This window comes from Euwallacea similis, chromosome 2 (genome assembly GCF_039881205.1).
Source record: "Euwallacea similis isolate ESF13 chromosome 2, ESF131.1, whole genome shotgun sequence".
In the NCBI taxonomy this organism is placed as follows: domain Eukaryota; kingdom Metazoa; phylum Arthropoda; class Insecta; order Coleoptera; family Curculionidae; genus Euwallacea; species Euwallacea similis.
In genome coordinates this window covers 1,731,117-1,755,466 of record NC_089610.1, presented here as the reverse complement: position 1 = coordinate 1,755,466, position 24,350 = coordinate 1,731,117, and the positions used below count along the sequence as shown (strand labels likewise).

The 24,350-nt window shown below is 35.2% G+C and overlaps 1 protein-coding gene across 2 annotated transcripts; it reads left to right on the top strand.

The window, feature by feature from the left end:
- The first annotated feature begins 80 nt into the window (after positions 1-80).
- Positions 81-23,160, top strand: LOC136419247 (ras-related and estrogen-regulated growth inhibitor-like protein). Of its 2 annotated transcripts, none has more exons than XM_066405459.1 (5): positions 81-237; positions 7,383-7,461; positions 9,721-9,777; positions 17,620-17,876; positions 21,787-23,160. In XM_066405459.1, exons 2-5 carry the CDS (start codon positions 7,386-7,388, stop codon positions 22,096-22,098), a joined length of 702 nt encoding a protein of 233 aa, XP_066261556.1. In that variant the 5' UTR covers positions 81-237; positions 7,383-7,385; the 3' UTR covers positions 22,099-23,160. The 2 variants fall into 2 exon arrangements, with proteins under 2 accessions (XP_066261556.1, XP_066261554.1); XM_066405457.1 differs by lacking the exon at positions 81-237 and adding an exon at positions 4,427-4,632.
- Positions 23,161-24,350: the final 1,190 nt, after the last annotated feature.

Below are 24,350 nucleotides of genomic sequence, written 5' to 3'. Positions count from 1 at the left end.
CGTCTCCACCAGGTGGAAATCGGCTTTGGCGTCGCGACGTATCCATGGAAATGGGAGTTTATAAATACGAGCGCGTCTGGATGAGATATTCCACAGTCCATTCATACGTTGAACGAGGACTTTAGCGCTTCAGAGCGAAAGTTTGCGCGAAAAGTTTTAACGCGTTCCTTCGAGTGCTATATCATTGAACTTATTTGGGGCTGAAGAAGTTGTGGTTGGTGCATTACGCTAAAAGTGGTGAGTTTCAGACGAATGTTTTGTGTACTGTCCGTGTTTTGAAGTTTATGTTATGAGTCTAAGGAACTCAGTTATGGGTTCAGGTTGTAATTGATTCATTTGGCTTAAGTTTGGCTTAATTGTCCCACAGATGATACGCTTAAAAATTTGAATGGGGAGGGTTTTTTGAGAATATATCTTATGTGTCCTCAAAATTCTCTCTCAAAATCCTTTCTACTTCACATACCTCCCGTTTCTAGAAATTCTCTTCTAATGTCAATTTTCGCCTAAACTAATTTGGGTTCTAGGTCGAACCTGAATGAGGTGGCAACGGTAATTTGAAGATTAATAGTCTTGGAAATTCAGTTTGAGGAGTCTTCATTTTCACTGTTTCCGAAAATTGCAAAAATTGCAAAATCACCCCATATCTCGTAAATTAAGAGAGATCTAATAACTGTTTAAATAGATTATAGCACTCCCCAAAACAATGAATTTGATGTTTTTAGTTAAGTTTCTCTACAAATTCCTGAGATATTTCTAATTATTTTTAACTTATTTAGATCCTATAATTGAGCCTGGATACTTCGGGCCAATGTCCCCGAAAATACAAATAAAGGTTTTTTCTTTAAGGGCGTTTTTAAGTTAGAAAAACTGGAATAGGCAGAATAGATGTTAATAATATACAGAGATTTTTCAAGATATTAAAAGATACTTTGTGAAATAGAATACTTCTTGAACTTCTATCTCGATTTCCTCAAAAATACAACCTGTTCTAAACGAATTTCCGGCTAGCTGCAGCAGCTAAACAGTTTCCGATATTTTTCTATATATCTAGGTGACCATCTGACCATTTAATATGGCAAACAAGTAATCAACAATAAAACGATAGTAAACATAATAAACGTACACTATGATACCTTTGTGGGTCATAACAATGTCATCAATAATCAGTTCCGGTGTCGCGTACAAAGAAAGGTCAAGGAGTACTATTAACCCGTAAAAATAAATCAACAGTTAATGTTCGGTACCAAAATATGCGGTACAAATGCGAAATAATATATAGTCTCTAAAACTGATCATAAAATTTCAACTAACATCATTATGATCCTTCAAGTACTTTGTTACTTTCTGATCTTCAACAACTAGCTAATGATCCCTAAAATGAATGGTAACTCCCTAAAAAGGGAGTAGACACTCTCCTGGGAACTTACCAAAAAGAACTCCATCGAGGATGTGCTACTACATTATCGTGCACATTCACTGAGAAACACAAAAAAAGTACCGTAAGCATGAACATTTCCTAACAGAAGAACGATAGCAAAAGAGAATACCTAGACCCAACTTAGAAGAAGAGTACGATTCCACCTTCAGTTATGAGGTGTTAGAGTTTCTTGCTCATGGCACGTGTTGTACGTACATCTAACTTGATATTATTGCCTTTCTAATCCATCTCATCAACCTCCGCGCTTGCCCCTTGTTCTTTCTGAAAACCTCAACATATTATCTTTATTGTACTAGGACCATAATCACTCAATTACGGTCACAAGAAAACATCACGGAGAGCCCTTTGTAATCAAATGGGACTTAAAATAATTAAAATAAAGATATTTTAAAGGGGATTAAAAAGATGGATTCGCAACTAAATTACTGAAAGGTAGCTATAACCGAGATATTTATGAAGAACTGTATGAAGATTCTTACGTGCTCTCCTGTTGTGTCTGCGACATGAATGATTTAGGACGTGCTAATAAAAGCCGATGATAGTGTACGACCAGCTTGATATGGTCACATCTGGTTGCGACTTTTTTGAAAAGCTCTTGCCACTTTCAAAGCTGACAAGACCCACCATAATGGCATCATTAAGGTAAAAAACGAAATTTCCAATGACTTAACCCCATTAAGGCCATAAACAAAAAAGCCGACACAATGACTTTCCAAGTCGTTTAACACAATTCCCGAAAACAAGCGAGATTAAAATATTTTGGATTCTCAGGCAGTGAGGTGTACATTTTGAAAAATGCTCTTGACGACCAACAAGCTGATCATTTAAAAATGAGGGTAATTAATCAGCGTTCCAAGTGACGGGTTACAGATACTTTTGTGACGTCGAATAAAATGCAAATGTAACAGAGTGCGAAACTCTTCTTCTTCGGATTATTTTGCAATCTGGGTCGATATTTTTTCTTTTATCTTTCAGTCACGTTTTTTGAAGCGAGCGCCAGCCGACTCTCGTGTGTCAAATTGATATTATGCAGAGTAATTTAGTGTTATTGTCCCTTATTTTTGCATAATCACCGGTGCAATAAAACACATTTCCAGGTATGCTTTAAATGCATTCGAAAAATTCCCGTGAAATGGGATTGATGGAAGTAATTCCATGAAAATGATTGGATGAAAGATACCAGAATCGTTAGAAGTTCGAAGAAAGTAATTGAAAGGATTCATGGGAATGTCTTTTAGAAAGCTTCTGCGAAGGCCTGTGTAGCTCAAGAACACAAAGAATTTCTGGAAAATCCTTCAAAGTTGCGCGAACGAATCCCTGTAGCGTCGCAGTAATTTCTCTGGATAATGTTAAATTTCCCGTACTCACTAAAGGTCAACGTCTACGCCCACGGTACAACATTTTGAACTACATAATTACACATTTTCATCTCCCACACTTTTAATATAATTTCCTACCTGTATGGAAGCCAAAAGAGTAATTTTTGTGGCGTTTCTGTTAAACCAAAAAAAAAACAGAAATAACACAACAACGCGGAAATTGCCTGTCCACTTTCCAGTTTCGAAACAGGCACAACTGCGACAGAAGTTTGTTTATTTTAAAAGTCCGGAGATTAGTACATAATATCGCGGATGGCTATAACTTACGACCTGCCAATTAAGACTCGGCTAATATCTTCCTGATGGTTTAATTTAGAGTTCTAAATTTTCCCATGTTCAGTAATAAACCGGCCTGAATATAAAGTGCTTTGGAAAAGTTCCTGCCTGCTTTTCCTTGTTTGTCGCTATCCATTACTTAATGTTGACAGGTGTTTCCGCAAATGCTCCGTATCTGAAGAAGTCAATGATCGAATCATTCTATTTAAGGTGGAAGTTTTCCTCTGAATAATTGATTTCAAGGTGAGACTTCCACTCCTTGGGAATGCGAATAAAGTCGCCTTTCTTAGATTTTCAAGAGAACTTGCTTAGGTAAATGTAGGTTAAAAATTGAAAATTTGAAGTATCGGTATTTTAGAGAAGTGGGCAAAGCTCGGGTCAATAGAGGAAACTAGGCGTTTTATCTTAAAGTTTAAATTTATGGGGATCTGGAATATGCGCTTTTGATTACCTATAAAACGATCACCAAACGCTTTGATGGCAATGCTTCGCAAAACAAAAGGCTTTACACAATTTCACTATTTTTGGAGCCTGAAATGACCTTCAAATCGAGCATCAAAATTGCAATTATCTGTGCTCAGAAAACATTACTTATTGATTCAGATTTTAGATCCATACATTCTCTTCCTTAGAAGGCTTTACCCCATTTTGCTTGCTATTTCCAGCACATAAGCGTAAACCACCTGCGGTGTTTTTCCGCTAATCCGCATTTACTGCCAGAAATTCTTAATCTAAAATTAGTAAATATTCATACATTATGCATTTTGTAACGCAAATACATACATAACAGCAAAAAAGTGCATGGCATTCTGAAAGTCATGAAAACTATTAGAACTACATGTAAATTCCGAAATTCTATCATCGTTTCTCTGTAATTATATTACTCATCTAGAGAATTAGAGACAAAAGCCAATGAATTTGGCACTGATTCTGGAACAAAAAATGAAGTAAAAAAAGGCTAAAGAAATTTCCTGAAATGAATTTTAGTGAAATTTTACTTCCTGCGAGGCAAAGGAAGTAGTAGTGAGGGGGCTGAAAATAGATTAACTTTTTTAAACAACTAATTTTAAATAGTGCCCTACGACAACAGATTATTAGCGGGAGCTAGGCCAGATTTTTAAAATTTTGGAACACCACCAAAATCACTGGCGCCGCCGCTGTATCCACCCGGAAAGCGCAGCCTTATCCAGGTTGGAGAGTTCTGTTATGCTGCGATTTGAGGTCCTAAAACCAGAGAAAAAGATCCTTTTTGGAGACATTTTTCTGTACGTCACTGGCCAAAAATTCCACTGGCGGCGGCGCACTATTTTTAAATCGAGGCGCCGCATATTCATGCGAGATTGAGATGGGTCCGAGTTGGTGATCACAGTTCCACCGAAAAGCAAAGATTTCCGAGAAATTTTTGTAAACTTACTGCGATTTGTCCGGTGTGTCTCCTTGACCGCGCGTCCGGTCCACTAGATTCGGTTGATGACTTTGACTTTACAGAGGTGGAAATGGATGTCCAAGAAGATGGTTCTGCCGGCACTAAGTCTCAAGGTACCTATCGAATTTGCTCCGTTTTGATGTTAGTTTTAAGAGAAATTTGTGTCGTTTCTTTAGAAAAATGTTTTTGACTGATGGTTGAATAGATTACGTTATGATTTTACGTTACCCATGTCTGAGAAGAGTTTTTTTTTATTTTTAAAATTCAAGCGAGAGGAAGTCCCTTTCCGGACAGGAGAGACCGAAGTTAGAGTCAAAATGAAAAATTTTGTTTTACTTATCTTTGGGAACAACTTTGAATTTAATAACTTTGCAAATACTCAAAGTATGCTCCTGAATATTTGTTGCAGCAGGTTATAAGTTGATTATAAAAAGGAAAAATCTATAATAGTTAAATTTAAGTGAGGCCAGTGGCGTTCTCAAATTAGATAATTGGGAGTTACTAGTAGAATTTATGTTTTACAAATATTTGGCAACAGGTTTGAATTTCCTTGAAAACAGGCACTACCATCTCTTCCACCTATAATTCTCACTTTCAATTTCAGCCTTATTAAGGAAATTAAAAAAAATAATATATAGTTTTTAATGGGTTTAAGCCCTTGAGATATCCAAAAGTCAAGTTTTTTCAATAACTCTCACTGTATATTTTTTCAGATCTGAATACTAATCCGAATTATTGGGGATAAATTTTCATTAATACGTCTATTGCCACTTGAGCGACCCAAATCATGAGAACGATTTTTGAGATATAGAGCCTCTAATGAATTGCGCTACAATGTCCTATATATTCTTTAAGATACCAAGCCTTTAACAAAATTTTTGCAGAGAAGCCTAAAAAAGTTCTATCCAGCCTTTTGGATACCTAAACACCGATTTTTTTGTGCAACACCCTATATATTTTTTGACATTAAAATAGCCCAAATCACATAGATGATTGGTACTTGAAAACCCTTTCCAAAATCTTGCAAATTGTCAGGAGAACACCTAAAAAAATTTAGGAAATCTTGAAAATCTCTTTACTTGAGCCGATTTGAATTTCAAAGAGACTTAAAAATTTGAAATCCATATAAAAAAATGATGAGAAGAACTATAAGAACCATTTAGACTGATCTAAAGTGAGCTTCTGAACCCAAGCGAACACCAAGAATCGTTAAGTCGGTAAGGAATTATGATGGCACCTTTCAAAAAGAACCATTAGTATTTCATCTGAACCAAAGTGAAACTGCTGCAAAAATCATATATACAGGGTGAATCTTAAGTAGCGGTTTTCTTTTCAACACGATGTAGACCTCAAAAAACTAAGCAAAATTATATAATTATAATAAGAAAAATATTTTTTCGCAATCTCAAAGACAATCGAAATATGCGCGTACGAAAAAAACGGAAAAACACAGAATTTTTTAAATAACCAATTTTCTAACAGGTGGATAAGTCATAATGGACCAATAAAATGGCGCGCGAGATCACCAGCCCTAAATCCATGTGATTTTTATCTGTGGAGGTTATATGAAAAGTTTGGTGTTTACGACTGGAAATAACACAGTGGCAGAGTTGCGTAAACGGATAGAAAACGCCGCAGAAATAATTCAAGGAAAGATATCTTCTAACAACATGTACAGAGTGGTGGACAAGGCGAGTAACGATTTGTATAAATGAAACCAACGGCGACAATTTTAGAGGTTAAAAATGTGTGAATGTATTGCAATCCGGCATACAACATTTTCATGAGATTTTACATACTTGTCCATCAATCCAAACACACCAATTTAGAATGGCAAACAGACCTTTAGACAGAAACACTGTCCCAACTAACGTCTAAAAAAATCCATAATGAAGACAAAATATTGGTGTCAATCTGAGCGGTCACAGACTTCAAGCTAAAAAAAGCTTTCAAGCAAATTTCCATTATATTCACCCTGCCAAAATTCAATTTAAAAACACGCCACCAGACAAGAACATTAATGTCCATTTTTTCTATTTGCAAACATCTTTTTGAGCAATTTGCATTGTTTGCTTTAGTTCGTTCCAAAATTAATTCGCACCAATAAAAGGCGGAATTATTTCACATTGAAGGTAGGTCAGTGTTTTGAATTCCTACTTGACAATGTAATATAAATAATATTGTCCGGGAGGTGTTCAGCGATGGATTGACTGAACAAGGAATTTAATATTACAACGCAAATCAACCTAAACCGTGGCGATTAATCTGGGCGAATAAAGGAAAAATATCGATTATTTACATTCCAAAGATATTAACGTACACACATATTTACTTCATCGATTCCGTTTTCTTGCATGTAAATGAGATTGCTGCTGAGAAACAGTGCGATAACCAGGAGATTTATTTGCATTCCCAAATTTTGGTGCAGTGCTTTAATTGCCTGTAAAGTGCTTTGCTGATTATTGCATTAAATTACTGGGAGATGTAGAAATTTAATTTCAGATTTATAGGTTTTTGATATAGCAAGGAGGCTGCACGAAAGTGTCTCTACCTACACTAAAAAATCGCTCGTTGAACAGAAAAATGATGTTCGGAATTTATGTATTAATAGATAATAACAAGCCATTAATAATGACTCCCCACGTAATTCCCAATAAAAAAAACCAAAAGAATGTGTCCGAAAGGATTAATTTTACGAGGTGATCCTTCATTTCGGGAAAATTTATGATTTTAGATAATCCAAGTTTTAATCCGCTGCATGCCGTCATTGGCCAATTTATGTTTTACATAAATAAAATCAAGTCGTCGTAGATAAATTGTTTTCGGCATCTTTTGCTGATTGAAAACTTTATTCCTTTTCCAGAAAATGAAAACCGAGGACAAGAACAACATCCCCAAAGTGCGGATCGCCGTAATAGGAAAGTCCAACGTAGGCAAATCAGGTAAGCAAGGAGGACGATTTAGGAATAGGAATATGGCGTTTTCCTGGCTCGAATCCAACCCATACACATAATTTGCGAGATCTAAAAAAGGAATTAAAAAACGGACCAGGAAAGCATAAACACTGGCTACAATGCCCCTTTAGATTACTCTTTGGAAACTTATCAGAAATACTTTGTCTGGATTTAACGGCATGAGTGAAATGGTGCCAAATGTTCTGCTAAATGTCAAACGTCGATTCAGACATTGAATGTTCTGGATAACTTTATCTGATAGATGTGTCTACTAGACAATCGGTGCATTAATAAAACGAGCCTTAATGTGTTTGTTCTTTAGTGAATTGTAGATGTTTTTACTATTATTATTTTTGGCTCGGGTATTTTGTTTTTGGAGACAGGTAATGACTGACCTGTTTTTGTCACTGCTTCTATTTGTCAATGTGATTACGTAGGCTTAACATTTTTCTTCGCAATTTACAAATTTTCATATTTTTAGTTGCTCAAATAAAAACTCTCCTTACTGATCACCGTTTAGAACTAATACAAATAATTATTGGTTCTATCCTCTAACGAACGGTGACGAAGTATTTTTTTAGTTATTGGGTGATGGGTTTGGTTTTAATATGAATGGTTTGCTTGACGGACTTAATTGATGTAAGCAGGAGATTCGAATTTGGGACAATAGTTCTATTGTGTCATTATTCTAATAAGACCCAAATATCCTTAACATTCCTGAATGTTAAGTAATGATAGGCTTTTTTCGATGTAATCAACTTGGATTAAAGAATTATACTGCTGAAAATAATCTAAGAGAAATATAATTTGGCTATAACCTTTACACAGGGTCAATCTTAAGCAGGGGTTTTTCTTTTCACACGACAGGCTTTAAGAACTAAACATAATCTTTATGTAACATTTTTTCGAAATCTCAAAAACAACCGAATCTACGCGTGTGAAAAACAGTAAAAAAATACGGGACTTTTTACATAATCAATTTTCTAACAACTGAGTAGGTTGCAATGGACCAATAAGATGGCCCGCGAGATCACCAGACCTAAATCAATGTGATTTTTATCTGTGGGGTTATATGAAAAGTCTGGTGTTTACGACTGAAATTAACACAATGACAGAGTTACGTAAACGAATAGAAAACGTCGCAGAAATAGTTTGGGGGAAAAAATCTCTTCTAACAGCATGTACAGAATCATGGGTAAGACGAGAGACGATTTGTGTAAATGAAACCAATGACGACAATTTTGAACATCTTTTGTCGCAAGTCACTAATTGCTTAGTACTTAAAAGTTTTTTCGGTGAATTTTTAAGTATTTTTCCCGGCTTGGAATCGCATATACTGATGCCTATACTGATTCCTGCGTGTACTGAAAAGTTGTTTTGTAGAAATAAAGATCCCATATTTTCTAAAAATCATTTAATTAGACGGAAATTCTGAGCCAAGTTTTACAGTTTGAAGAAAAGTTCTCTAGTGCCCTAATATCTCAGTGTCCCTAAGCAAAATAAAATAATAACCATTAGAAAAAAAGTTGCTTTATATAACAATAAATTCGGCCAGACACAGACAGGCAAATTAATTTCCATGATGACTTTCAGATTCGACATTAATACGCGTCTCCCAGATTCAAAATAAACAAAAACCGAGAAATTGGACTTTCGCTTAATCATACCACGGATTGGTCGTTTTAATCCAGATTACCGTTCCAAATAAAACAATAACACAAAAATCACAATCAGCCACTTATTTGATAGTTAATTTAGTATCATGCCGGGTGTGGTCATATCGTTTTTCAAGTGACCCCAATGTCTAAGTTTTACTGACTGATACACAGTAATAATGATTAAGAAAGACACACTTTATGTGACAGTAAACTTTGTGAAAACCAGGCGAGCGAATTAATTCCCGCGATGATTTTCAAATTCGATATTAATACGTTTCTTCCAGATTTAAAATAAACAAAAACTGAGAAATTGGGCTTTCGCTTAATCATACCCCGAGTCATTTTAATCCAGGTCCCCATTGCAAATAAAACAATAACAAAAAAACACAATCGGCGACTCGTTTGCCAATTAATTCGCCTCAATACGATGCCAGACCCATCGTTTTTCAAAAACTTTTTGGGTTGAGGCCGCACCTAAAGCTAATCTCAACCTTGCATTTATCGTCCAAAATTTACGATGGTTGGGCAATATAAAAAAAAATTTTAAAAAATGTGTTTGAGATTAATTTGATTTTTTTATTTGTTTCAGCTCTCACCGTGCGGTACCTCACCAGGAGGTATATCGGAGAATACCGCAGCAACACAGGTAAATATTGAGCGGAAGACTAAAATTAATATTTTTAGCGAAAAATCCCCGCTCGTCTTGTTCGCTTTTCCTTTGCGCGACAATCCCAAATTCGAAAAGGTGATTTAAATTTAAACATTGAGCAACCACTCCTGACTTTGATGTCGAGAATAGGCGCTTCAGCACTGTATCAAAGTGAATTTTCCGCAAGCTCGTTTACACTTTGGCCTCCAATGTGACACACGCACGTATTTCGTAATAAGATGTATCACCACTTCGGTTTTTATTATGTCACCGAGACACCGGCTCATTTGCACCGTAAGCCTTCATATAATTGCAACGAAATTCGCATTTATAATATAAATTTCGAGCCAACAGCATTTCGGCATGGGTATTTTATTTCCACGTTTTAATGTCACTTATTAACGGTACTTTAACTTATCTGGACGGTTCCTGGATTTGAGTGATTTTTATTAGTGTTTTTCGTTAGCGCTCTGCCGAGCGACAAAATTGGCAAACGCATTTAACAATTTTGTCTTCAGGAGTGTTTTTGTCTTCCAACTTTATCATCCTTTGAAACAGCGTCACGTAACTACGCATTAAATACATCTACACAACGATACACTCCATTATGCTGCGTAGGTTGTTCGGAAAGTAAACAATGGCGATACATGTGAGTTCCTCTACCTCAATATTTACAATCCATTTGATTATCTCATGTCTTTGGGGATTTTTTTCTATCACGAGGGATGTTAGTGGTATTCCAGTTATTTAGATATCAGTCAACAGGTTTTACCCGTAGTTTTCATAAGAAAACCTTTTTCCTGGAAAATTCTAAATATCCAGAGGCGAGAAAAATGGAACGCTTAAGGGCCTATAAATTTACAAAGCAGCACATTAAAATAATTCAGTAAACTAAAGATCTTGACTAATTACTGAGATTCTTCCAAATCTGGAAATCATAACTGAATTCCGCGAAGCTCTGAAATTTCCCAAAAAATGGTGTCATTTTAAAATATTTTGGAAGTTCAATCGACAACAGATTCCGATGATTTGGAGGAAAATATGATACTTTGCCAATTTAAAGATATTCGTGTAGGACTGGTAATAACGGAAATAACCACTGGTGGAAATCTAGTGCACAACCCTCCACATGCGAGTCTAGGTTTTTCCGATTATCGCCTAGGACCTCTCCAAGTCTCTCAAATTACCAGGAAAAATTTACTCAAATCATAATAATTTACCTCATTCGAGTTGGCATTTACTATAATTCTAGTTCCGGTAGATCCCTTTTACTTAAGACGTTTCAGGTGATTCAGGTGGCTTCAGATTTCAAAGAAGAATCATTTTAATGAATTATTATTTCTCAAATCAATTATCTACAAATGTCTACAAAAGTTTGTACTGACGAAGGGTTTCTTAAGTCACGGCTTCTGACCTTAAGTCATTTCCTATCGTTTTCTCAAAAAATCAGTCTAATGAGAGGTTTCTCATATCATTAGGTCAAGTTTCACTGATTTTCCAAAAACAATAATTCTATAAAGTGGCTTTCCATGTTACTTCCCACTTAAGTCACTTCTTCATGTTTATAAGGAAATTAATTATCATGGGAATTTTCTAAAATTACTTCAGGCCTCAGATTACCGACCTCAGTCTTTAACTGTGCTTTACTTTCACTTCCTTCAGGTTCATAGGTTGCAGTCAATCCTTTCAAGTTTATTAACAATGTTAACACGAATAATTCTACATGAAAATGTTTTATTCTGTCGTAAGTTTTGCATTTCTCTAATTATCATCCGTTAAACAGAGAATAGAGAACTATTGTTATAACATCTAGGTCATAGAGTGGGAAGATTATAAATCCTTATCACATCGAGAGAGCGAATTCTCTTTCTGGAAATGGTCAGAAGAGTGTAAATAATGACTTCATTGTAAGTTGAAATTATAATAAAATTCGTAAGCCGTATATGCATAGCGTAACATCAGAAATCGTCCGATTGAGCATCTAAACCTGAATAGCTCTTCCGCTTTAGGACAAAAAAATGGACTTCCTAAAAAACCAAGGTGAATTTAAATAAAAGTATGTTTAAGGGCTCTCAGAAATATTTCAGAAAATTGCTTAAGCCTCCTAAATTAGCCTAACCTTGACGTCACTAACCTTAACCTTAAGAAACCTTACTAAAGGTTATCTCCAAGGATCTAATATAAAATCGGACTTTTTGCCTCTTTTTTGCTAACTCGAATCCTGGAATTATCAAAATTCGTACGGTTAGCTTTCGGATCAATCCCCCTCAATTAAATCAACTCGGATTTAATAATGTGTTTTTTCTTCAAGTGCTAATGGAACTATTAGAGCCGAGTGCAAAGTTTGGCATGAAAACTGAAAGGATGTGTCGTCAGATGAAAAAATATGCATTATTTGCCTCAAATTAACTCATCAGTAAGCAAATTCGAGATATTCGCATCAATATTTATTCAAAGGCCCTGAAGGACGCGATTTGCAGGAAATCCCCGGAATTGTGCTGCGTGGGCAGAAATGAATTAGAGCATTTTTATGTGACACCAAAATGAGCCATATTTTGTTGAAACAAATAGGGCAAAACTGACGTAAAAAATCTGCTGAAAAAATCTATTCCAGTTTTTTTGCGAGAAAAATTAAGGTCAAAATATGTTTCATATTGTGAAGGTGGTACTTAGCGCTAGTTAATGAAGAAACCGATACTTTTGTGCATTAATCAGCGATTATTTTTAGTCGGGTTGAGGAGCTGCGGACAGGATGTCCACCCAATGAAAAATGACCTCGACGGAATCTTAAGGATTAGGCAGATTAAATTATTTTCAAAACAGACGGACTCCTTGGCTTTAAAAAGTTTCGTAACTTCGAAAATGTTTGTAAATATTGCTCCTTAAGCGATCTTGCGTCCAAGTATTAAGGCACCCATCTGTGCTATCGAAACTGAAGTCTTTCCAAAAAAAAAAAAAACAAACAAGGAATTTTTTTAAGTCAAATGTGTACGCTATATATACCCATGGAGCTTGGAAGTGCGCAGGTGAAAGTTGATCTACCGTGGGATGATTCAAAATTGCCAAAAAATATTTTTAACGCTTTCGAGAGCGGATCATAATTTATACTTAAAACTTTTTAAACGATAAGCCATGTAAAACTTCAGCTTTATTGATTGTGCTTCAGGAAAAGTATCCCCGGTATGTAGTCAGGAAACTATTTTCATGTCCAATCTTTTAAACAACTTTAATCTGGACATGAAGTTTAGAGCCAAATCCAGTAACTTGAAGATTTTAAATACGTAATGCGTATCATCTATTCAATGAAAAATCGTTTTCATGTAACCATTCACACACGTATTTTAAAAATAACGAGCGTGACGCTTATATGCGTCAATTCGAAGGCGATTTTTGTTAGATTCCAACAGTGTTTTGTACTATTTGAACAATGCCATGGACTTGTGGTGTTTGAACTCATGTTTGGTTTATTTTTGCATTTCCGTGGCTGTTATTTGAATCCACATAGCTATAGGGTATTGATTACTTGATTAAATCATTTTTTTTTGCTAAGACCCTGCATAATCCACAGAACCTTGTGGTTAAAGCTTTGAAGGCTCAAAATCTTAAAAATGTTAATAAATTAACACAGTACTTGGAATACATGCCCTTTGGCAAATATGCAAAGATTTCTCTTCAAAGAAAAAGTACGATTAAGACGCTTATTGGATCATTTAATAATCTACGGTTCAGATTTTAAAAACGTCTCCAGATGAACAGAATGTAATTCAAATCAAAAAATCCTTGGTGCCTCGAAATTTTTGCCCTATGTGACAACGCTGCACATCAAGGTAGACCTATATTTCTGTTAAAATCAAACGTCAATCTTTAGAAACAATCGCTAATCAAGTTGTTGCCATTTCCTTGATAATTGAAACCAAATTGAATTTTTTGATATACTTAAAAACGAAATTTACTGAAAGTGCTTTTGAATTTTTTATTTGGCTTTTGATATTTTCAAACATTTAATGTGAACCTAAACCTAACCGTCTAACCTATACCAACCTAAACTAAGCCCTAAGCTTAAATTCGATTTCAATATAAGAAATTTAGATAAAACTGTAATATGACATAAAACCTGGATCTGCCAGAAAAAAATTCGCACCCGTTTATTTTGTATTTGATATAAACAGCAATAATTTAACTCACTTTTAAACAGCAATAAAATTTGGTTGGGATTCTCTTCCGCGTGTTTTGCAATCAAATTTTTCGATCTCAAATTCGGACCGTCCAATGTAAACAACATTTAATTTAAATTTTGTTGTTTTTCTAAACCTAAACAATGAAACTTATTAATTTGCCTCGTCTATTCAATTATGAAACCCATAGATGAGTCTATTTTTAGTCATATGTACCTACCTATATTCAGCTGAAACTCGAACTGAGTTATTTTCTTAACAACTATTGTTTCAAGCGAGTCAAAACAAACTCTGGAAAGCCTTGGGAATCCTGAAAAACTCATTCAGTTTTAAAGGCACACAAGCCGTAAAATAGTTAATTTACAAACTGGGTATGTCTATTTAAAAAAAAACTCACTAGGTCAGATCGTATTTATGTAGCTAATGGCGAATAAACAATTATCACGAGATTCTATGTGGTTGCTTTACAATTCCAGAAACTTAATTGAAAATACGGAACTTACTAACAAACTGTCAAAATTGAAGGCAAGTATTGAATTCCTAAAGATGCTATGTTCAATCAAAACCAATTGAATTTAGAAATATCATGTTTATTTTTTAAACGGCGTAACGCGTAATTACTGCCAATTTTTCTAGTCTAATCGAGGTTTCATTTGTTGAAATTCATTTCAAAACCACTCTCTTTCTCAGTGACAATTTTGTATCTTCCCCATCTTGCCAAAATGGTGAATGCGCAAAACGACAAAGAGCACTCTTTGGTGTATAGAGCCGGTCTTATCAGACTCAAGAAGATAAGAATACAACCAGCGATCAATTTTTCATCTGCAATAATGTCTCTAAAAAAATCATCTCTATCCTTATCTTCGCCTTTACTTTGATAGAGTAGTTTACTAGGAATTACTTCAATTATCTGTCCTCTTGCTATCTATGCCCTCATCTCAGTTCTCAATTTAACCATGCGATTTACTGGAAATTCGCACGAGTGTTTGCTAAATTATTCATTCTGAAATCTGCCCGAATGAGCTAGGTAGGTATACAAAAGGAGGCAAAGCCCCCGAATTAAATCGAAACGAAGGGCCAATAAAATGGCGATTAATTGGGCTTAATCTCTGTATTTACTCAACACTTGAAATGCACAAATGCAGAAATGGGATTTTGAGTAAAACGAACATCTTGCCGTCAAAACATTCGCTAATAGAGGAGAATTTGAAAATAAACATTGTTGCACTTAAAAGCACTAATAAATGCATCCATCCTGCAGATTTATCGGGCACAGTTTGACAAAGAAATATTAATGCCCCACATTTTATTTATAGCTCCAAAATAAGATGCAAGCAAAACTAACTGGCGCTAAATATCTGACCCAGTTACTTTATGCTATCGTGGAATTTCTCTTTTACCTGGTCATCAGCTTACCTGGCCTGTATAATTTACCTCGGCCGGGATTCTTTGGGGTAATATATAATTGCTTGTGCAATACCGAATGATATAAATTCAGGCACATAAATCGATTGTTTATAATCAAGGTTGATTTAATGCACTAGCACTGAGTTGCCAAATTTTATTGGGCCTTTAGTGAACAAAACGAGGACCTGATGTATTTTATAAATATTGATACCTTCGTTTGATATGGTAGAGTATGTGGGTTAATAGGTATCCGCATTGCTTACTGATTTGCCAATTTGTTAAAGGAGAGGAGTATTAACACCTCCATGGAATTCCACAAACGAAACATCTGTGAGTGCATTGTTAAGGGTGTCTGAAAATTCACCAGACGCGACAATTTCATTCATTTGAATAATTAAAATTTTCATATCTTGATATCAAGACCGCACTTGATATCTTTGGAAGTATCAAAAACTTATAACATCCTGCGCGTCATTGCTGAATGCTCCTCAGCTCCTCAAATCTGTAGATACTGAGGCGCAATGGGCGGAGTCAGTGGAAACTTTCTCAATGGAACATGCAAATACATCATTCAAACCTATCTGCCCAAATTACCTCAGATTCTCTGATGGTCCTTCTTGGGAGGTCACTTTGTTGCAATCTCACGAAGGCCCCAGCTTGGCCCGGATGAGTTCAAACTGCCCTCAGTCGGCCGAGGTTCTTCAAAATTCCCGATCACTTGGCCAAATTTCTCAAAAGCTCTCGAAGCCTAACAAGCAGATCAGATTGATAACTGGAGGGTTCTTTGACACTCGAGCAAATATTCCATTTGCGAAGCAGTCGATCGAGTTTAATCCAAGTTTGATGAGAATCTTCACGATTTTGCTGTGCAGAAAATCCAATAAGGACACATCTGTTCCCTCTCATTCATTTCTGTTATTTATATTTCAGTATCTCTTCTAGCAAGAGCTAAACTTAAAAATCAAAATCACAGTTCTTGAACCTCAATTAAGATTCCATTAGACCAAACTAATCCGGAGGAGGTTGCTGAAGTTGCCGGGAGAAATAACGTATAACAAGAACCATCTGTTTTTTGATATGAGAGCGAAAGGAGTGTATTTTCAGTTTGTTTAAGTGAATCTGTAAGCATTCCAGTTTCAGGAAATAGATCACGATTCGGTAAAATCAATACAATGGCGAGAATCGCCATAAATTTTCCGCCAGAATTTCCCCAAAAATGTTTTTCCCATTGTTTGAGGAAAATCAGCAGATTGTTTTGTGTGTTTTCTTTCCAGAGCTACTATACATTCTTTACAAAATTACACGGAAAACGTCCCTGAAACAGTGGGGAATGAGAAAAATATTGTTTGATAGTCAGCAATTTGCAGAACCAGTGGGACTTTCCTCACGGACACAATGCAATGAATGAAATCCTAAATCTATGTCACTTCGCGCATTTTCCGTAATATCACACTCAAGGTCCTTAAGGGGTGCAAACTAAAATTAAAGCCGTTAAAATATCTTCCAAATCTAAATTTGTTTAAAGAAATGGCGCCAAAGCGAATTTAATTGGTAGCTCGATATCATCAAGGATTGCGACACTCCTGATTATCCTTGAGGATGCCTGTTTTGCAAGCACAACTTTAAGTGACAAAGTAAAATTGCTGTTGCAATAAATTTCCAGAGGATTTTCGAAAAAAATGGATACCAAGTTGCAAACGGTGCGTGGTCATTTCTCGTTAAATCGTAAAGTAATGAGGTACGCCTGTCTACCGTTTCCTTGAAAACGTTTTTAAAATGGTTAGGTATGTGCAAATTGGCGAAAAATGCCAGTGTTTGTTTGCTCATGTGCACTCACTATTGAGTCATCCAGAAATTAGTAATTTCCTGCCTTTTTTACTCTTGCAGAAACTGCTTATTACCCAATATTGTAGTGTTGATATTTATATCCAAAGCTCGGCTGTGCCAAACATGTGCCAGCTCCCATCTCCAAAACCCAAATCCTAACATCATTACATGCATTCCTAAAATTACTTACGCACAATTGAAGTCACTTAAATTAAGTTTACATTTCTTCATATTTTATGAAGTTCAAAGAATGTTTTAAGTGTTTACATTAAAGTGGGTCAGCCGGTCAAGAACAATTTTTTAAACCAAATTTGTTTAAATTTCACTCAAATAAGTTTTGACACAGAAATAGATCTTCGAATCAATGCATAATCGTGACGAAACTCACTTGCAATAAATCTAATAATACGCTTTGTTTTTGCTATTGCAGATCTGCTCTACAGACAGACTCTGACAATAAACAACACGTCCCTAGAAGTAGAAATCGTGGACGTTTGCAGTTGCGACCTGGAAGCTTTCCCTGAAGAAGCCATCTACTGGGCCGATGCCGCTGTCGTTGTCTACGATGTCACTTGCAGAACATCCTTTTCGCAAGCCTCAGAAATGCTTCAGAAGGTCCTGCAATTGAGGCCTCAGATTCCGACGGTACTGCTGGGAAATAAGGCTGATCTCGAGCATCTCAGAAAAGTAGGTTCTTCTCCATTTTCTCTACTTCTTTTCAGATTTAGAATGAAAATCTACAAAATATTTACGTGGCTTTTTTTCTGAAAATATCGCTACCTACACCTTTCTTTTCTGAATTCAAACTCTACCTGTTTTCGAAATCTGTTGAGAATTTCAAACAAGAGCTCTTCAAAATGGTACTTTTTCACAGATCATCAATTCAGACATCTCAAAACTTCGCTTTTCACTTTCAGTGCTGTGCAACGAGATTTGTGGAAAACATTTCTCTCCTCTCTTGCCAATTCAGGATTTGTGTAAATTCTTGTTTCTCTATATTTTGTTGACATTTTGAGAGACAAAATTAAGAATATATTTGTCGATTCATAGATGATTAATTCAGGATCCAGAAAGCTTATTTCGCACATCGTCAGTTCCCTACAAAACAGACTAAAATTTGTTGAAAAACATTCCTCCTATTTGGAATTCAGAATTTACGTAAAATGAGCCTTCTTGTTTCTTTATATTCCGTTAACGTTTTGAGGCACCAAATGAAGAGAATGCTTATCCTCTTAAGGAAGACTCGTTCAGGCTTCTCACAGCTAGTTTCAGGTCTTTGGCTCTCTGCAACACTTATTCAAATTAAAAATAAATATCTGAAACAATCATCCTCTTGAGAGTTCGGAATTTATGCATCTTCACTTTTCTTTATACATATTCTCTTCGAGGTTTGGATACAGAAAATTGGGCAAATATTTCTCCTCCCAAGTGTGATTAATTTAGGTTTCTCATAGCTAATTTCATGTCTTATAATTTGAATAAATATTCCTCAAATTTGGAAGAAAATATAAGAAATAGGGCTCCTTTCTTCTCTAAAATGGCTGCAAAAAAACAAGAAGTTTGGAAGCAAAACTATGCCTCACAATCCCAGACTACCTGCAATTAAATTTGACCTTAAAACCTTTTTTTGTCAGGATTTATCTTGAGAATACGAGGTTTTTCGGTTTATGGATGCCATTAAATAAGTGCAAAACTTATGGCAATTTCAGCATTGACCCACAACATTATATTCCACTTGTGGCCACACTTAACTAAGTTTCAAGGCATAAACTGAGGTGTGCTGGGAATAAACAAATTTGATATTTATTGTTGCTTTGACTATTAATTGAGGCAATTTCATTCTTAAATCCAAACATCCTCTTTGTCCCAATTTTTGATTTAGGACGACTCCATTGTGGCTTTTCCTTTTCATTGAACTGCGTTCAATGTTCCTTTAATTATTAATGGGTAAACAAGATTATCGTAATAAGAAACATACATTAATATTGGCAAGCAATCTTAGAATTTCAAGGGGATTATATGCATGAATGAGGAAGGAGTTAATGACGATTTATGACTGTCCTTAAAAGTTTTAAATAAATTAGACGAGAAGTTTGGGTTCTCAGAAACTAGATCTTGCCGGGATTCCCCTGCAAGTCTCCCACATTTAACGTTAATAAATTTCTAGTTTACTTTCAATTTCAATACAATTTCTTCCAGAGGTATTAATCTAAACTCATAAAAGAGCCATTGACTTGAGTGTTGAACTCAAGCTTTATCGCTCGTGTCCTTTCAAACTAAAAATCAAATTTCAATCGCTGCGATGAAAAGCTTTTTTCTAAAGGCAAAAGCTCTTAAGCCTGATGGGTGCTTATATTGATTTTATTAGATGTAGGATCAGATGTAAGGCGAATTAGAAAATAAAGATATTCGAGATTTGAAGGTTGCACTTAAGGACGACTGTAAATCCGGCATATTTCTGTATGTTGTTGCCTTGAGATCTTCAAATCGTTTGCCAATATTGAAACATGCTTTCGCGACAATAGAACGAGTTTGCTTACTCATTATAAGTGATTGAAAGATCTGATTAAAATAAGCAAAAGCAGCAACTAAAAGTGGCGAGTCACATCATCCTATAGAGGACACAGTTACTCGGAATCATCAAACCCAAAAGTTACTCCAGAATGTCATGCAGACCTCGAAAAATGAGCTTATAAAGATTATTAAAAATTTCAGGCTATTTTTCCGTGATAGGTCAAGAAATGAGGTTTATGAAATCGATAATTGCTCCATTAAAGGCCGAAAGAGTGACAAAGTTGCGACAAATTGCGTATGTACATGTCTTGAAGAAAAAGATATTTGAACTCTCGTGCTTTAAAGAGTTAATAAACACCACAAACCTTGAATCGGTTTCTTCAACATTACTCAACGAAATTCGGACAAAAAAGCTGCTTCTTTTTTGAACAGAAAACTATGGAATAAATATTTAAAATTCCTCATGGTTTACAACTTTTAAATCCTCGCACCTGCTTCCAAGAGGCAAAATCAGTACAGAAAAAACTAATTTCAGTTGTTAAGATTTCAGCGATCCATAAACTTTACTGCTTTCAAACATTCAGAGTCCAAATCGGGAAGAGCCTTTATAAACAGATTTCGCGAAAACAACTTTCCTTGGCTCCCCCCAGAAAATATATGAATACCAGAAGAGCATATGAGTAACTTTCCTAATTTAGATATGATCATGTTCATTTTTTATACATTCAAACCTGTGGTAAAATATATTTCCCAATAAATCTCCTGCATTGTGAGTTCAATGAAACAATACCTATCAAAAGTTCCGTACTTTCAGTGCACTTCAACTCATAAAGATACCTTTTAAATATCGGAATTTTTCTGAAAGTTATCCTCTTTTTATAAAGCAATCGCCGTTAAACCGCATGTGACTGACCCTAAACAGGGGTGTATATCCCGGTCCACTTAATATCTGCCAGAAAAAAACTTTCCCAGAAATGGTTAGGGAAAGTCATAAACTAGAATGGGGTTGATGACCACACATATATTGGAGCTTTAACTTAATGGAAATTCGGATGTGAAAAATGGTTTTCTCTCACTTAAAGTTCATCCAGGAACATAGAAAAAAAAGACGCAATTTGTAATGCGACTTGCCTTCGACATTGTGATTTGTGTGCACAAGCACGGGACTCTTTATCTTGCAATAAATGAAAATTATCAAAGAAAAGCCTCTAGGAAAACAAATTAGGAAAAATGGGGTCATTGTTCCTCGGATCAATTTTACGTGTGTTTAGCAAATTTATAGGCACGCTAGAGCCATTCTATGGCGTCTGGAATCCCAAATAGAGAAAATGGGAGAGCGAAAATAGATTTGATATCTACACAGGAAACCTCGTATGAGATCGAAGTCGGTTTTGAAACATTAGCGAAACTGGTCATGTAACATAACGCAGAAGGTGAATTGTTCCTGTTTGAATACTTCGTGCTAATTATGAAATGTTTCGACTTCAGGACATATGAGGAAACTTTTGTGGGCCATGAAACAGGCACTTATAAATAAATTTCCCAAAAATTTTCTGAATAGGACTGACCATCAGCGATATAAATATAGTCAATACACTCGCGAAAAACATCTGATTTAGGCAACACACTATACACTCGGTCCCCAAAATCCCTTGACTAGGTTTGTTTCCAAGCTATTGTGATCGGGTCTGATGGATTTTACATCTGTTCTCAAATTTTTAATAGTTATTTACTATATACATCAATATCTCAACTTGATACCTAAATATTATCCGAAGACAAAACAAACTAATAAACGCAATGTCGCTTTGATAAATTCTGGCACTTCCAGCCAAAAATCCCTTTTGCCAGATAAATTCTGGTTACTTTGCCAAATAAAAATATACATCAGAACCGACTGTCTATGAGGTAACCCAATATTTATGGGAAAATTATTATAAAATACCCAATTCTAGCGAGTTCAATATAAATATATTTAGAACGCTCTGCTGGGAACTTCAAACATTAAGCGATTTTATTGATTATTACATATCATATTCTCCTAGAAACTATAATATTCTAATAGTATTTTCCATTGTTGCAGGTCGAGGAAACCGAAGGCCGTACCGTCGGGATCCAGAACAATTGCACCTTCTACGAAGTGTCCGTAGCAGACAACTCCCAGGAAATTTACCAAGCTTTTGACATGGTCCTAAACGAGTGCAGACAAAGCACCCAAAAAACCAGAAAGTTCTCTGTGTCCAAAATGATCGGTTCCCTTATAGGCAACGTAAACCCCAAGCCTCATTCCGAAACCAAGCAGGGGGGTACCGTGGTGGTTTGCCATAAATCCGATCTGTACAAATCCAGGGTACTAAGGAGGCGACAGAATTTCACTGCAACTGCGTCCCTATGACTAGAAGAAGAGAATGAGAGTTAAATTAAATTTTAAATCTTACTATTATTATACTGAAATCAGTATGAAAGTTGATTGTTGTTGATCAACTAATGCTCTCAGTTTTATGAGGTAGCTGATAAGTTGTGATTAAGAGAAATTTAGAGGTTCCTTAGTATGATATACAGGGTGTAACATATCATCATGAAGATATTTCAGGGGCCGCTAGTGTCTGCAAAATAGTTTTAAAAAAATGCTAACAAATCCATTGTCAGAAACGCACAATTTTCGATATTCAGAGTGGCAAAGTTCACATTTCTTCTCATATTTCATGTCTTTCTCACGTATGTCTCGAGTTAAATTTTTGAAATTTCGTACACTTATTTGCTTTAAGACCCTCTCCAACAAAACATCAAAATAGACGGAAAACCTGTTGAAAATGTCCTTTAAAAAATGTGAAATTTTACCACCCTGTATATAGAATATGACATGTTTGACCATATTATATTATGTATTGTTGTTATTAGTAACTTTTTTTTGTTGTTTTGCAGAGTATTGTCGCTCCCTGAATTATCTTCACTACAGTATGTTACAGTCAGTATACTGAGCCTCTAGGTTTGCAACTCCAAAAACCATGCTATTTGCTCCCTAAATTTGCCTATACATGGCTGGTTTTGGGCAATTGTTGATCATCTTGTAGGTTTCTAGTTTTTTTACCACAAACTTTTTTTAGAAAATAATTGTGTGTATGAAAGTATATAGACTTTACGCACATTAAAGTGTTTGAAAATGGTGTTGGGATTTGTGTATGTAAGTATACTATAAATGTCGATCCTTGCAATACTTATAACAATATTGTAAGAATAGTTTTTGTCAGGAAAAGTGAAGGGATTGGGTTATTTAAAGTAAATTCCCACTATTTTATTATGGATAAGTTCATCTAATGTTTCATTAATTTATTTGTTTTGTTTCCATTTTAATGTATACTGCATAGTGAATAATGTTGTGTGCACCAAACGGCTGTGATAGTTTTATTTTTGAATTTAATTTTATTAATTAATAAATTGTAAGTTTATTAGAAAATACCTTATTTTATTTCGCTTCGTTCATTTTCCAAGATCACAGACAAGAATGACTTTCCCATTTCTTAAAACAAATATTACAAAAGTTCGTAATACGCTACAAGGCTGGTCCATTTACGTCAGCATGTTTTCCAGAAAAGGATCGCTTCGTCTAAAACATAAGGACGTAATATCGATAAGTTATGTTGCGATATTTACGTGGACAGTGGGGGCCCATTTTAATGGATGTAGTGCTTTCCAATAATTCCAATCATGACGCTAACATTTCCATTATATCATCATTCAGGCGTAATAAGGACTAAATGCAATCTCAACTGCAAACAATATTGCCTCTGAAACTTAACTCGAATTTTTCCTTTGACCTAAAAACCTAAATAGTCTTTCTATTATAATACCTTTTTCATACTTTACTGTTAAGCCTCACTGAAAGGAAACCTCATAATTTCGACATATAATTTTATATCTGGGTTGGTGCTAATAAGCAGCAGAAAATGGAATTTTGGTCACAGTGGGCAGTAATTAACCGGTAAAAAATAAACAGTATAATTAATGAAAATGGCCCAGACTTAACAAGAAGTTTTTTAGAAATTTATGTTCAGTAAATTTGGAATTTTTAAAGGAAAAATGTGAGATTGCATTAATTGACCTAAATACGTCGATGCTTTGAACAAACATTTCGATGTAATTAACTCAGCTCCGAAAGGGTTGTTTTTTAATTTAGTAAACTTCATCATTTATTTATTTGGGACGTAAACATCGGAATAAATGGAAAAGCCAAACATTCATATAATTCTTTTTTATAAACAGCCAATGTGGGAGTCTATCAATAGGAAAGAGCATTCAGGTGGAGGTTTTATATGCTATTTAGGTACTCAAACTCAAATAAATTCTTAATGAATTAAGTGACCATATTCAAGCAGGACCAGAGGGTTATCTTATTACCAAGCACTCCTTGGTAATTACACATACTAAACATAAATAATGGTTGTTTATGTAATAAATACACATAATATTCACATTTTATGAAGCGAATACAGCCGCATTACTTACATATTACATACAACTTTTTTTATATAATTTCCGTTAAAATGCTAATAATTTAGCTTTTAGGTCAAAATTTAAATATTTTGGAATATATCGATCATCTGTTAAAAGAAATTTATGTTCATGAGTCAATATTCGATCACTGTC